Source organism: Rana temporaria, chromosome 3 (assembly GCF_905171775.1).
Source record: "Rana temporaria chromosome 3, aRanTem1.1, whole genome shotgun sequence".
Lineage (NCBI taxonomy): Eukaryota > Metazoa > Chordata > Amphibia > Anura > Ranidae > Rana > Rana temporaria.
In genome coordinates this window covers 382,435,474-382,448,148 of record NC_053491.1, presented here as the reverse complement: position 1 = coordinate 382,448,148, position 12,675 = coordinate 382,435,474, and the positions used below count along the sequence as shown (strand labels likewise).

General features: G+C 48.4%; 1 protein-coding gene across 1 annotated transcript in view; it reads right to left on the bottom strand.

Moving 5' to 3' along the window:
- Positions 1–12,675, bottom strand: part of NUP205 (nucleoporin 205) — a 117,781-nt gene that overhangs the window by 26,540 nt on the left and 78,566 nt on the right. Inside the window, 2 exon segments of the mRNA XM_040345676.1 lie at positions 1,121–1,391; positions 11,432–11,623. Coding sequence (XP_040201610.1) covers positions 1,121–1,391; positions 11,432–11,623 — 463 coding nt within the window.

The following is a 12,675-nucleotide window of genomic DNA, read 5'->3' as shown; positions in this document are numbered from 1 at the left end:
CACTATTATGTCCTAATTCAGCGCACCATATCACCTCTCTACATCAGACAAGTAACACAGGAACCAGAAAATAGTGAGAGTGGCTTGTATGTAATTATTAGACTTGTATGCCATGCAGATATGCAGACATTATGTTTGTTAGAAATGAAAAGGCTAAATTACCGTTTCTGACACTGCAGCTGTGCGATCACGTGATCCCCCCTGTGCTGGCAGGCCTCAATCTATATGGAGAGAAGTGGGAGAGACTGCGATACCCCTCTGCTGGCTGGCTGATGTCACAGTGGAATCTCCACCCTTCATGCTTCTCTCCATAGATCAAGGCCGGCCAGCACAGGGGGGATAACATGACCGCACAGCTGCAGTGTCAGAAACTGTATTTCGCCCTTTTCATTTCTAACAAACACTTACACTATTGTTAATGGCTGCATATGATACAATGATATGTGCTGCAATATGCAGCTGAATAGAGGCGGGGAGGAAATCGATCTCATGCTGACGGGGGAGGGAGACTGTCAGGAGAGACAAAAACTGTGGATGACAAACCACGTAAACTGACCACGGTAATCAGGGATTAGCAGCCATGATTATCGTTAGGAAGAGAAGATTTTCACAGCACAAGCACTGTGCTGTTATTCATGCATTAAAGCAGGGGTCTCCAAACTGCGGCCCGAGGGCCAGATGTGGCCCTTTGCTAGCCTTTATCCGGCCCTTGGGGCTTTATTCCTCCCACTGATATGAGGCAATATCCTTCCCACTGACACCAACAAGGGGGCACAATTTCTTTCACAGATACCAATGATGGGATACAATTACTCCTACTAATAGGGGCACTACTCCTTATCTTACTGACTGCAAACTCTGAGGCTAATTTATTCTCACCAATGCTGGGCCCGGGACATTTTCTACCCCACAATCCGGCCCTCCTAAAGTCTGAAGGACAATAAACTGGCCCTTTGTTTGAAAATTTTGAAGACCCCTGCCTTAGTGTTTTTTTTTTTTTTTTATAGGGTTACAAACATTTTAATGAAGTTTGACGCCAAAACACTAGCTATGTAAAACCAGCAATGCCTGCGCTAGGAGAGATGAGGGAGATTGTCAAGCAGTCCCATTACATTCATACCGGTCTTGAGAATGAATTCTAGCAGTTTTCTGAGGATCATATGAAGTGATGAATCTCCAATCGAGACATATCCTGTGGACAGAGATTTGCTTCCCGCAGAAGCAGCAAAGGACCCATCTAAGATGTTTATGTACTGTGACTGGCTCATCCCTGAAATCGGCATTGGCTGCTTCTGTTCAGTGCATATGGCCTGTTGCAGGTGTGCTGTAAGAGTAAAGACGGCACCAGCTACTACAGGCATAAGCTCTTTTGTAGCGTTGTCATCCAGGATCTGTGGTAAAAAAAAGGAGACAAATTAATAACTTTGCTGTCAAGTTAGCAGTTGGCAAACAATCTAAATGACATAATGATCTGCAGTTGCAATTACAGAATCACTCAACATTTTTAACAGGGTTTAAAAGGTGTCAGACAAAGAGGAGTAGCTAGATGCCTGCTGGGCCTGATACACCGACAAGGAAAATCAATTCTTGTTAATTGTTGATCAATAACTGCAATTTGCTCAGTTGGCAACAAAGCCTGCTGTTTAAATGTAATGGAACGCAACTATGGTCTTTCCTTACTACAGCAAGCACAGCACAGCCGGAACAATCACAGGGGACACCCTGCACTAAGGCTTTACCAAGGAATAGGGCTCAGTAGGTCCAACACCCCATTTACACTTTTGCGACATGTAATATAACTTTCGACATAAAAGTCACAGGACAAATCGTACCCCATGTTTTCGAAAGATAACCATTCATATATGCGCGACTTAAAGTCCTAGCGACTTCAAAGTAGTTTATGTACTACTTTGGTCTGACTTTCCTGCACTTGAGGGCAATAGACTTCAATGTTAACCCTCAAAAGCAACAGTGGGTCTGACTTTGCAGAGGGACAAATCACACCCAACCAGTTGCGCTTCAAAGTCATGCAAATTTAGAGTTGCACAAATGTAAATGGAGCCTAAAAACACAAACGCTGAGATCTATCCCTTGATTGTTCTTAAAGCCAAAAGACAGTTTCACATCAGACTGGCTAAAATCCAAAATGCAGCCCACAACATACTATAAATGAAAAAATGTTCACCAGTCAAATAATTTTTTTCCCCCCATGCATGGTAGTACTCCTTCCTGGAAGTCAACTTTCTTGTCTTGTGGAGAGCAGAGATTACAGAGTCAGAAAACTGGATTTTTGTTCTCACTGCAAAATCATTTTCTCTTGAGTTCATTGAAGCACACAGCTGAATTTCTCAGATAGATTTGATGCCAACACCTTCAGGAGCAGGACTCTAGTGAAAAAAATGTAATTAAAGGCACACCTAGGGGGCAGCCCTCTTGTGGTGGCCAGACCCCCCCCCCCCCCCCCCCATCGGCAACCCAGGATTCAGTTAGTAGCCAGCAGTACAAGAATGACAACCAGTGCCAAAACATGACTGGGCTGGAGCTGTCTTTTAGTGAGAAAAAATAAAATAAAAATGTATGATGTGTACAAAAATAGGATTTTTTACTCACCGTAAAATCCATTTCTCCGAGTTCATGGACGGACACAGCAGCTTTGACTTTAGGGTTATGTACCCTTTCTCTAGGAGAGACTAGGCAGACAAAAACAGCACTTTTAGTGTTAAACACTTTTTAGTACAGCACCGCCCATGGGGGCGTGTCCCCCGGGTACATCCCACTCTCTGGAATCATCCAGCCCCAGTTCGTAGACAAGCAGTAGAAACAAGGAGGGGTGGGTGCTGTGTCCGTCCATGAACTCAGAGAAATGGATTTTACGGTGAGTACAAAAATCCTATTTTCTCTTTCGTTCATGGACGGACACAGCAGCTTTGACTTTAGGGACGTCCCCAAGCAGTGTCCAAATTTTTGAGGGGTGGGAAAAAAACACAGCAAACCAGGTTTCACCCCAAACAAACCAGAGTTCCTCAACGGAGGAACTTCAAACTTAAACTGCCGCCTGTAAAACCTTGCGGCCAAAAGAGGCATCCGAAGATGCACTCACATCCACCTTATAACATTTTGAGAAGGTGTGGATTGACGAGCAGGTCGTCGCCTTACAAATCTGTAAGACAGACGCTTGGTGACGGAAAGCCCAAGAGGCACCAATCGCCTTGGTCGAATGCGCCGTGACCTGAAAGGGAGGCGCCCGCCCCTTTAGGGCATAGGACTGGAGCACGACTTGTCTGATCCACCTAGAAATGGTGGCCGACAAGACCGCCAGACCTTTTTTAGGACCAGTCACCGACAAGAAACAGCGAGTCCGACCTCCGAAACAGAGCCGTAGCAGAGTACACCCTTAGGGCTCGAACCACGTCCAAGGAATGTAAAGTGGCCCCTTTTTCGGCTGAGGGCATAAGGATGGAAGAACAATGTCCTCATTAATATGAAAGGCCGAAACAATCTTTGGAAGGAATGATGGCTGCGGTCGCAGCACCACCTTATCCTTATGGATGACTAAGTAGGGAGCCTTGCAAAACAAGGCCGCCAGTTCCAATACTCATCTGACCGAGGTAATAGCTACCAGAAAAACCACCTGAGACAGAGTCAACAAGGGATCTCCCGAATGTCCTCGAACGGAGCTTCTTGAAGCTCCGAAAGAACTAAATTCAAGTCCCATGGAGGTAGCGGAGGACGCACAGGAGGGGCCACATGACGGACTCCCTGCACAAACGTACGCACCAGAAAGTGCGACGCTAAGGGTCGCTGAAAGTAGACAGCTAGAGCCGATATCTGACTCTTCACCGTACTCAAGGCTAGAGCCTGATCCACTCCACGCTGTAAAAACAGCAAAATTCGGGACACCACGTATGAACGGGGGTGCCATTTCATCTCTTCACACATAGAGATGTAGGCCTTCCACGTACGATGGTAAGTCTTTCATGAAGTAGACTTCTGTGCCCGTAGCATGGTAGAAATCACCGGGCCCGACAGGCCTCGGTCCTTCAACACCCGGCTCTCAACAGCTACGCCGCCAAAGCCAGCGACTGTAAAGCAGGGTGAAAGATAGGACCTTGTCACAGCAGGTCTTCTCTCAGGGGTAGACGCCAAGGAACGTCTGCCACCAGCCACACCAGGTCCGCGTACCAAGGACGGCTCGGCCAATCTGGGGCGATCAGGATTGTTGGTATCCCCACCCTGCGAAGCAGGCGAGGAAGAAGCTGCAGGGGAGGGAAGGCGTATATTAGGCGGTAGTGACTCCAAGGCGCTACCAGCGCGTCTGACGCGTCCGCCCACGGGTCCCTCGATCTGATCACAAATCGTGACACCTTCCGATTGAGACGGGACGCTAGAAGGTCCACGTCTGGAGTGCCCCATTTCTGGCACAGAGTCTGAAACACCTCCGGGTGTAGCGACCACTCTCCTTGGTCTAGCTTTTGGCGACTTAGATAGTCGGCTTGCCAATTCAGCACCCCCGGAATGTACACCGCCGACGTAGCTTTCGGCCACCGGAGGATGTGCGCGACTTCCGTCGCCGAGCTTCGTGTGCCCCCTTGATGACTGACGTATGATGACTGACGTATGCCAGGACTGGACTGGATTCTGACCGGTTGGCCTTGTAGGCCCAGAGACCACTTGAAGAGACACAACGTGATCGCTCGGAGCTCCAGTACATTGATCGGAAGACGGGACTCCTCCCGAGTCCAACGCCCCTGGGCTGACTGGACACCCCAGACACCCCCCGCCCCCAGCTGGAGAGGCTGGCATCCGTTGTGATCACTGTCCAGTGACACGGCAGAAACGACTTTCCGTTCCTGAGTACCGGAGATGTCAGCCACCACACTAGGGAGGACTTGGTCAGTCGACTCACCCGAATCTGGTAATCCAGAGACGAAGGAAGCTTGTTCCATTGTGACAGAATCTCCTTCTGCAACACTCGAGTGTGGAATTGGGCATACGGGACTGCCTTGAAAGAGGCCATCAGACCTAGTACTCATGCAAAAGCAAAGTGACACCCATTTCTGGGTCACCAACCGCTGCACCGCAGAGTGCAGGATCTGCAGCTTTTCTGCTGGGAGGAAAACTTTTGCCTCCGAAGAATCCAGGACCAACCCCAGATACTCCAGCCGCTGAGACGGTACCAGTACCGACTTCTGTAAATTCAGTAGCCACCCAAACTCCCAAAGGGTCTGACAGGTGATAGACACGTCCTCTTCTAACTCTGAGCTTGAGGAAGCTCTCAGAAGAAGGTCGTCCAGGTATCCCACGATAGCGATCCCGCGCTGCCGCAGCAGGGCCAAAATCGGGGCGAGCACTTTGGTAAAAACCCGAGGTGCCGAGGCCAGGCCGAACGGAAGGGCCACAAATTGAAAGTGGTCCTCTCCGATCGCAAAACGCAGAAATCTCTGGTGTTTTGCACATATGGGGATATGCAGGTATGTGTCCTTTATGTCCAAGGACGCTAGGAAATCCCCCTGATGGAGCGCCGCTATTACTGAGCGTATTGACTCCATCCTGAACTTTTGTACAAAGCAATTGAGGGCCTTGAGGTCCAGGACTGGACGGACCCCGTCCTTCTTGGGGATTACAAACAGATTGGAGTAAAACCCCTGAAAGCGTTCCTGTGAGGGAACTGGCACAATCACTCCTCTGTCCAGCAGATCCTGGACAGCCCCTGACAGATCCTTCAGGCGACCCGGAGGAAGCCGGAGGTTGGAGGGAAAAAATCTGTTTGGCGGACAAGAGAGAAATTCTATCTTGTACCCCGAGGACACTACTTCGCAAACCCAACAGTCGGAAAGAAGAGACCTCCACCGAGCCGCGAATTCGCGAAGTCGGCCCCCCACCCGTGTCGTGGGCGAGGCAAACCTTCAGGCGGAGGCAGGCTTGTCCGCAGGCTTGTTGGGCTTGCGGTACCAGGTGCGCTTTTGTCCTTCAGTGGACGTCTTAGAACCCTGAAAACATTTTCCTGTCGCACTTGGCGAGCGAAAAGACCGCTTGGGGGTAGTAAATGAGGGTCCTTGCCTACGGCGAGGCTTCTTTCCCTTCCCAGACTGCGGGAGCAGAGTGCTCTTACCGCCTGTGGCATCCTTAATGAGGTCATCCAGGGAAGCCCCAAAAAGTCGTTCACCCTTAAAGGGTAAGTCCACCAGGGACTTCTTCGAGGACTGGTCCGCAGACCAACACTTCAGCCACACAAGGCGGCGTAGTACCACCGCGGAGGCCCTGGAAAGCAAGGGAAGCGTATCCAGGGCTGACTCACAGACAAATTTTAGACCAACTGGTCGGCCAGGTCAATGCAGGTCTCAGAAGCACCCTGCGCCTCCAGCTCCTGCACCAGGGACTTAGGCCGTTCGGTAAGAGTCTGACACCAGAGCCCTGGCCAAAACCGGTCTCACTGCCGACCCCACCACTGTGAATAAAGAGCGGGCCACAGCCTCAGCTCTCCTGTCTGCGGGGTCCTTAAAGGTGGGAGCCCCTTCCACAGGCAACGTGGTAGCTTTGTTCAGCCTGGACACAGGGGGGTCCACTGATGGAGGAGATACCCTTTTGGGGAGGATTTCCAAAAAAAGTGGGTAACGGACCGCAAAGTACTTTGGTACAGCAAAAGCTTTCTGCTGCCGATCCCATTCCTTGTATAACAAGTCGTCCAGATACGGAACACAAGGAAACACTTTCGCGGTGCGGGGGGCTTGCGGAACCCAAAAGGGACCGGCATGTCTGATGCCTCCTCCAAATCCTCAAGTTTTAGAGTATCCCGCACTGCAGTGATAAGAGCTCCAACAAATTCCTTATCCTGATTTGACCCTAAAGCAGAATCATCCTCACTGTCCGCGTGGGTTAAGTCTGCATCCCCTGAAATGACAGAATTGTGGTCAAAAGCAGAAGCAGCACCTGATTCTGCGTCAGAGACATCCCCAGAAGCAGGCTCAGGTAGGGGGCGCTTTTTACCCCCCCTTCTGGCCACTAGCCGCTTCCATCCTGGCAACAAATGCCTCCAGGACTGCCGTCACAGCATCCAGCGAGGCCACAGGAGCAGGGGCACTAAGGGTTAAGTCTGGCATGAGTGGGGAAGAAGCCTCACATGAGGGCCCTGGTGGTTCAGACTCCATGCTGTCCACAAAAAAATGTTGCCACCTTAGTAAACAGACCCAAAACTGACCCACCGGTCACCCTCCTGGCTGAAAATAGAGAGTAGGGACCCCCAGGATAGGCTGTACTGCTGAGCAGAGAAGAGAGAGAGTGCTGCTGTGCCGTGTCGTTCTTCTCAGAGAGAAGCCGCGGTGTGCGCGCCGTTATTTCAGGCACTAGAGGCCAAGGAATTTCCAAAATGGCCGCCGAAAAGCACAAAACAGCATGCGGGCTACAGTAAAATGGCCGCCGAATGCATAGAACCGCGGCTCCGGCAAAATGGCAGCCGTACACGTGCAGTAAAACACAGTGAAACGCACAGCCCAACACAGTCAGAGCCCCTCAGTAAAAAATAGCCCCAGTACAGTAACACACAGTACCACCCCCGCAAGGACAGCGCCCCACCGGTAGTCGCAGGTGGACCCCCACCTTACAACCGTCACCCAGAAACTGGGAAGGAGGGAGAGGAAAGGGAGAGAGGAAAGCAGGGAGGACCCTCAGTCGAAATGCACCAGCCGAAATCACCCCTTCGAAGCAAGGGGAAACTACTTACCCGTCCTGAGACCACCGGCTGCAGGCATTCCAAACAGAACCAACGTCAGCATGCGGCATGGCTGTCGGCCCGGCACACTGTGACACAGCCAAGAGACCGGTCATATGTGCGCCCTGAAACATGTAGTTCACCGGCCACCCCTGGAGCAACAGGGCATGTCGTGGACGGCCTAGTGAAAGACCGGCACGCGCCCGATGGCCGAACATGGGACGACTACAAGGATTCAAAATCCAGCCTGTCACCCAGTTGGCAGTTGATAGAGATCCCAGGATCCAAAAAGCAGGAACAAAAAAAAATTCAAAAACAAATTAAGGCGAAAAAAATCGCCCAAAAACTCCAGAGCACAGGACTCCAGAAAAAGGCCAAGCTCTCCTGACGCTAGGCAGATGAAAAACTGAGGCTGGATGATTCCAGAGAGTGGGCGGTGCTGTACTAAAAAGTGTTTAACACTAAAAGTGCCGTTTTTGTCTGCCTAGTCTCTCCTAGAGAAAAGGTACATAACCCTAAAGTCAAAGCTGCTGTGTCCGTCTATGAACCAAAGAGAAAATCAAGTTTTCTCTGTCGTCCATTAAAAAAGCTGAACTTCTCACGAATGGGTGAGTTCTACAGAGCATAGCGAGGATTGTTCGCTGCTCTGCTTTATACTGTCTGTTCTTTACTTTCCAAATAATCAATAAAAACAAATAAAACAGAATGGGTGAGTCCTCAACAAAAAAAATTAAAACAGAAACTGACCCTAAGTGGAACCCACACCACTGCCTGCAAGACTTTCCGGCCAAAGCGGGCACCCGAAGCAGCAGCTATATCCACTTTATAAAGCTTGGCAAGCGTGTGAAGTGATGACCATGTAGCTACTTTGCAAACCCGAACGAAAGCAGAATACTGAAAAGGCCAGGACGCGCTAAGCACCCTAGTACAGGGCTCTGCAAAATCCGGCCGCAATTGCGACAAAAAATAGTGACCCGGGGAAGCTTAGGCCTGTAGAAGGCTGCGGCCTCAATTACCGGCCAGCCGTGATCGCGCGGCAGGGGCGCACGGAGACACAGGATCCTGTGTCTCCTTGCGTCCCCACCGGCCGGTAATTGAGGCTGCGACTTTGCGGCCTTCTGAAGGCCTAAGCTTCCTTCTGTGATCTTGTGGTGCTCGTTGGCATTACAAGTAAAACAGCAATCCAGCAATTCTAATGTGTTTTCATCTCCTTCCCTCTAATTAGAGCCCCCAAGCATTATATATATTTGTTATTCTAACACCCTAGAGAATAAAATGGCGGTCGTTGCAATACTTTCTGTCACACTGTATTTGCGCAGCGGCCTTACAATCGCACTTTTTTGGGAAAAAAAAAATGTAATTAAAAAATAAGACACCTGTAAAGTCATCCCATTTTTTTTTATATTGTGAAAGATAATGTTACGCCGAGTAAATTAATAGCCAACATGTCACGCTTCAAAATTGCGTCCGCTCGTGGAATGGCGACAAATTTTTACCCTTTATAATCTCCATAGGCGACATTTAAAAAAAACTCTACAGGTTGCATGTTTTGAGTTACAGAGGAGGTCTAGGGCTAGAATTATTGCTCTTGCTCTATCGATTGCGGCAATACCTCACATGTGTGGTTTGAATACCGTTTACATATGCATGCGCTACTCACGAATGCGTTCACTTCTGCGCGCAAGCTCGGCGGGACGGGGCGCGTTTTCTGGCTCCTAACTTTTTTAGCTGGCTCCTAGATTCCAAGCAAATTTGTCAAACCCTGCCCTAGTAGTTTGTGCAGCAATTGGAAACTGAGCCTTCCAGCCCACAAGCACATAGGCCTGGATCACCTTCCTACGAATGCACATTGAAATGGTAAAGGATGAGGCAGCTTGACCGTGTCTAGGACCTTCTGGAACAATGAACAGTGCATCAGACTTCCGAGATGCTGTGGCCAAGAGATAAACACCAATAGCTTGCACCACATCCAGGCAATGTAGAGCGGCTTCTCTCGGATGAGAACGATGGAAGACACAAGGAAGGTAAGACTATGTCCTTGTTAAGGTGAAAAGCTGACACCACCTTTGTTAGGAAAGACAGCCCGGGACAAGAACCACTTTGTCCTTATGCAACACTAAAACAGGCTGCTTAAGGAAAGAGACGCATGTTTGGACACTCGACATGCAGAAGTGATGTCCACCAAGAAGACCACCTTTTGTGACAAGGTTAAGAGATAAATATCCCAGATATTTTCAAAAGGGATGTTTTTTGTAAGGTTGACAAATCAAGATTTAGGTCACAAGGCAATAGAGACCTAGAAGGCAGAGCCATTTCGGGTGACACCCTGAATAAAAGTACAAACAAGAGATAAAAGCCAAGGGATGCTGGAAGAGAACGGCCAACCTGTGCTCCATGCCCATTTGAAGAAAGGGCAGAATTTGGGCAACCGGAAAATTGAGGGAATGGACCCCCGCAAAAAACAAAAGTAAGCCTTTCAGGTGCAATAGTAGATGAATCGAGAAGTAGACTTCTGAACCCCACGCATGGTGCAAATAACAGCAAGAGACAGGCCCCTGCCAAGCTGTCAAAGCAAGGAACTGTAAAGGCTACTAAAAATAACAAAAAAAAAAAAAACACCTTAAAGTGAACCCAACATGTTGCTTTTTTTAAACTTACCATTCCCGCCGCAGGATACTGCTGGAACCCAGCTGGATCCAATTTTCACCCATCATGGCGGGCAGAGTCTCTTATGGACCGGATGCCCCTTAGCATTCTTGGGGTCACACCCTTGGACCCGTACAGCACCCTGCCTAGGACAGCCTTTGGCTTCTTTACATAACCAAGGGTCCAGTGCTCCAAAAGGAGGCACATTACAGGCAAAAAACATTGGTCTTGATTGGTATTGATTCAAGGCAGGACCTTCCACCGGTCGCAGTGCAGAGACACTGGTGAAAAAACTGGTACATCCCGAATGGGAGGGGTTATATAGAGGGGGACTTTGTGTCTTTTGGTGTGAAAGTGTCAATTCACCTATAGGTGGCGTATAACCCAGATAGTAATTACTATAGCTGCTCTGTGTCCAGCGTGCAAATGCGTTGGAAAAGCTTGTGGTAAACACCTTTCTTATACAAGCTGAAGGCAGTATGAACATTGCCTAACTAAAACCAATGGAAACCTTTCTGACTTGTGCATTCTGTCATTATATCTCAGTCTCACATAAGTCTATTAAAGAGGAACTTAAACCTAATTCTCCCTTTTTTCCGCCTTTACTCACATCCAGCAATATTCTGCTGTGCTCCTCTGCCACACACTGGGTCCCCGTGCCGCCATCCTACTTTCCGATTTGGGAGTCAGCTGTCTCTTCTGGGTTCTTGCACCCAGCCCCTAATGATGCGCTATTAGGTCAGCCCTTCATCCACTGTGTGTCCCTGCACCAGTAGCCTCATGGTATATGTAATGGGAATATGCCAGGAGGCTGCAAGAGCAGGGACAGGTCTTTCTTATCTAGGTGAGAATGAAGGCAGTGTGTATGCCGGATTAAAAAAAAAAAGAAATGTAAATCTGTTTTTTTTTTTAAACAGCAGAGGGGGAGGGTTGCAGTAGGGAAATGTCCAGTTTTGGCATGAAGGCCTACTCAAATTTATACTGGAATATTGAATGACAGCAGTGCAATAAGGATATATACATTTATATAATTTAGCTGACAAAGAGGCAAGGATAACACCCCTCTGTAAATGATACCTTATCATGTACATCTTGCAGCAGGTCTCGGATAATCAGCTGCCTTTGCTCAGCTGGAACTAGATCCTGAGGACAGGCTGTCAGTATGATCTCCACTAACTGTCTCCAAGACTCCAGAACATGACGTTTGGCATGGAGACACTGCAGGAGACGGTTCCTCTGGACAACAAACTGTAGGATAGTATTTATTTCCTGGGGAAAGAGGGAATACAAAGACAACGTAACTAACACAGAAAGGAAATTCATTCAATGTACATTAAAAAAAGTATCCATGTTACCAAGTTGTTCCCCTTGGTAGCTTTAAATTCCTTTAGATTTACCACCTAAAAAACGATAATGAGGGCCCGATTGGATAAAAATTAAATGGATGGTCTATGCAGCGCACAGTTTATCCATATGTATGTAGCAACCCCCCCCCCCCCCCCCATTTTCAGAGGCCTGGAGGTGACAGGGAGGGGTGACATTGTTCCTCAGGGTGAAGGTTACTAGGCATGGTGAATGATGTAAATGGTAGAAAGATGGACGCCAGTTACTTTTATGCTTGAACAAAGAGAAAAGTTTATTTCTCACAACAGGAAAAATATGGGAGAGAGGGGTAGGGCACAGGACACTCAAAAACAGCAGCGACTAGCAGACCGACTAGCAGACTCCTTAGACAAAAATATGCAGATAAAGTAAACAGCAGTACAGGAAAAGGGCCTTTAAGCTGGAATCAGCAATCTGTACTTGCTTAACTCCCGGAATGTGCAGGAATTCTATAAAATCCATAAATACTACAAATTAGCCAGGCTAGCTACCACCCAGCAGAGCCAAATTTACTTGTAGCCCTGTGTAAGGATAGGAATAAATCCTGGACTGCCGCACTCCTTAAAATGATGTCTTTATTATGTAAATAAAATCCAAACAACAACCAAAACGATGCAGTCAAAATAAAGTGAACAGGAAAAAGATAGCCGACATGTTTCACATCGTGTGATGCTTACTCATATGGTTTAGTGGAACGGAAGCAAAGCCAAGGGATCAGCAGTTTTTAGAGCGGTATCATCTCTCACTTCATAGCCCTGTTTAAGACAAAGGTGCAGCACATACCTGATGGTCACCCCTAATATGAGCTTGCTTAGCATAAAACCTTAACCATTAAATATAACATGGATTCTGCTTATGGCTAGAAAAGCATCCACGTTACTGGGAAGACACATTCAGCCAAAGGAGCATTTGTGAGGTCAAATTTTGATGTTTGACAA